Source organism: Amphimedon queenslandica, unplaced genomic scaffold (genome assembly GCF_000090795.2).
Source record: "Amphimedon queenslandica unplaced genomic scaffold, v1.1 AMPQUscaffold_12290, whole genome shotgun sequence".
NCBI lineage: Eukaryota > Metazoa > Porifera > Demospongiae > Haplosclerida > Niphatidae > Amphimedon > Amphimedon queenslandica.
The window spans coordinates 16538-18249 of NW_003547472.1; the positions used below are offsets into that span (position 1 = coordinate 16538).

General features: G+C 32.2%; 1 protein-coding gene across 1 annotated transcript; it reads right to left on the reverse strand.

Annotated features, from left to right (window-relative positions):
* Nucleotides 1–291: 291 nt before the first annotated feature.
* LOC109588096 (tyrosine-protein kinase HCK-like) lies at nt 292–1238 on the reverse strand. The gene is made up of 4 exons (XM_020004287.1): nt 1167–1238; nt 979–1113; nt 753–923; nt 292–323 (listed from the first exon to the last, which is right to left on the reverse strand). The coding sequence occupies exons 1-4, from the start codon at nt 1207–1209 to the stop codon at nt 292–294; spliced, it is 381 nt and encodes a 126-aa protein (XP_019859846.1). The 5' UTR covers nt 1210–1238.
* Between the last annotated feature and the right edge of the window lie 474 nt (nt 1239–1712).

Below are 1712 nucleotides of genomic sequence, written 5' to 3' on the forward strand. Positions count from 1 at the left end.
TAAGAAAAGATATCAGGGAACAAGACCAAAAACATCACTATATATACTAGTCTGTGGTTAACTATGTAAACAATAATGACTACAATAATCACAATAACTACAAATCATTTTATTTACAACATGTGTGTGTTTGTTATAATGACTGTATAGCCAGAAAATTTGGCAGATTGGCAGTTCTATCATACTGAAAATGGTAGTATTTCTCACTATTTTAGTACAGTTCTATCATACTAAAAATGGTAGTATTTCTCACTATTTTAGTAACAAAGTCAAGACTAAGGGCAAGGCCTGTCAAAGAGCAGCTTCAAAAAGAGCTGAGAGTGCTTAAAGAAAAAACAAGATAGTAAACCACCAATATTATTTAGACAGTTTTGAAGCACAAACACCAAAGTTTTATACAGCCAAACTTTCTGGCTATACGGTATTAAGATGTACTGAAAAAATTTGAAGTAAAATTAATTTTACACACAATCCCTAAGTATGCATGACATTACATGGAAATGTTATTGAATAATTATACTAACTGTCACAATAACCACAAATATTACCTTCATCATGTTGTTCCTTGTCTTGTCTTAGTGCAGATATCATAATAGGATCATCATTAATAGTCTTCAAGAAAAGAAAAGCTTTCTCATCATTACTAGATGAATCATTCCTTATCTGCTGTACAATAGGAAGGGACACTTCTTCCACTGACAGTATAAACTCTAACAATTGAAGTGACTCCAACATTGAGTAAACACAACTACTAGGAATGACTCCCTCATTATCAGACACCAAGGATTTTCCTTTCCAGTAAAAACTATTCTTTTTCTCATATATCTCCAGCTGCTCTCCCTCACTGAATGATATTTCATCACTGTCCATTGCATGATAGTCATAACGAGCAATAAAAACAGATTCTGCTGTTGGCTTATTCACTATATACCAGTGCACAATATATCAATCAGTTAATAAAAATATAATGACACATACTTTTTAATATATTTCTATAATTTTCATTCTCTTCTCTTTTATTTAGTATATGTACACTCATTAATGATATCTGTTCTTGTAGTTCAGCTATTTCTCTCTTAATATCTATTAATGATTCATTCTGATCCAGTAAACCTATCATAGTATAATTATAATATACTAACACATACATAATTATGATTCAGTACCAGTTTTATTTGTCAATAATAATTGCAATTCTTCTATTTCCATTCTCAATCCTCTTCTTATTCTGTATGATGCTATAAATAATAACAATTAATAAATAAAATTTTTGTAATATTAATAATTCAAACCTGAACTATTATTTCTTGGAAAAGACAGAAGTTGTTGAATTTCTACATTATTTCAATTACCGTAAGGGGGGTAATTTTCGTGGGTAAAATATTTCGTGTTTCTTAATGAAAGACTTAAATTTGAAAATTTCGTGGTGTATTATTTTCGTGGTCAATAATTGGGGGTGTGTCTTCATATGATGGGTGTGGTCAATTAATTTTCCACGTTTTTCAGTGTTGCCAGCATGGAGTTGACGCACAAGTCAGTAGTTCGAGGCTATCACGTCTATAAGGATGTATGGCAGGCAGTCACTGGTGAAATCCTTCGTTGTGAAAGAGAGAGAACAAACAGGCACGATCCTTTTGCAGTGGCTGTCATCCAAGATGGGATAATGGTAGGCCATGTGCCCAGAAAAATTTCTGCCGTTTGTTCGATGTACC

Excerpts from the sequence above, each read along its gene's own strand:
- LOC109588096 (XM_020004287.1), bottom strand. The coding sequence starts at position 1,209 with ATGGAAATAGAAGAATTGCAATTATTATTGACAAATAAAACTG. Across the intron at positions 924-978 it reads TTATAGAAATATATTAAAAA|TGAATAAGCCAACAGCAGAA; the intron begins GTATGTGTCATT and ends ACTGGTATATAG. Across the intron at positions 324-752 it reads TAATGAGGGAGTCATTCCTA|CACTCTCAGCTCTTTTTGAA; the intron begins GTAGTTGTGTTT and ends TTTTTCTTTAAG.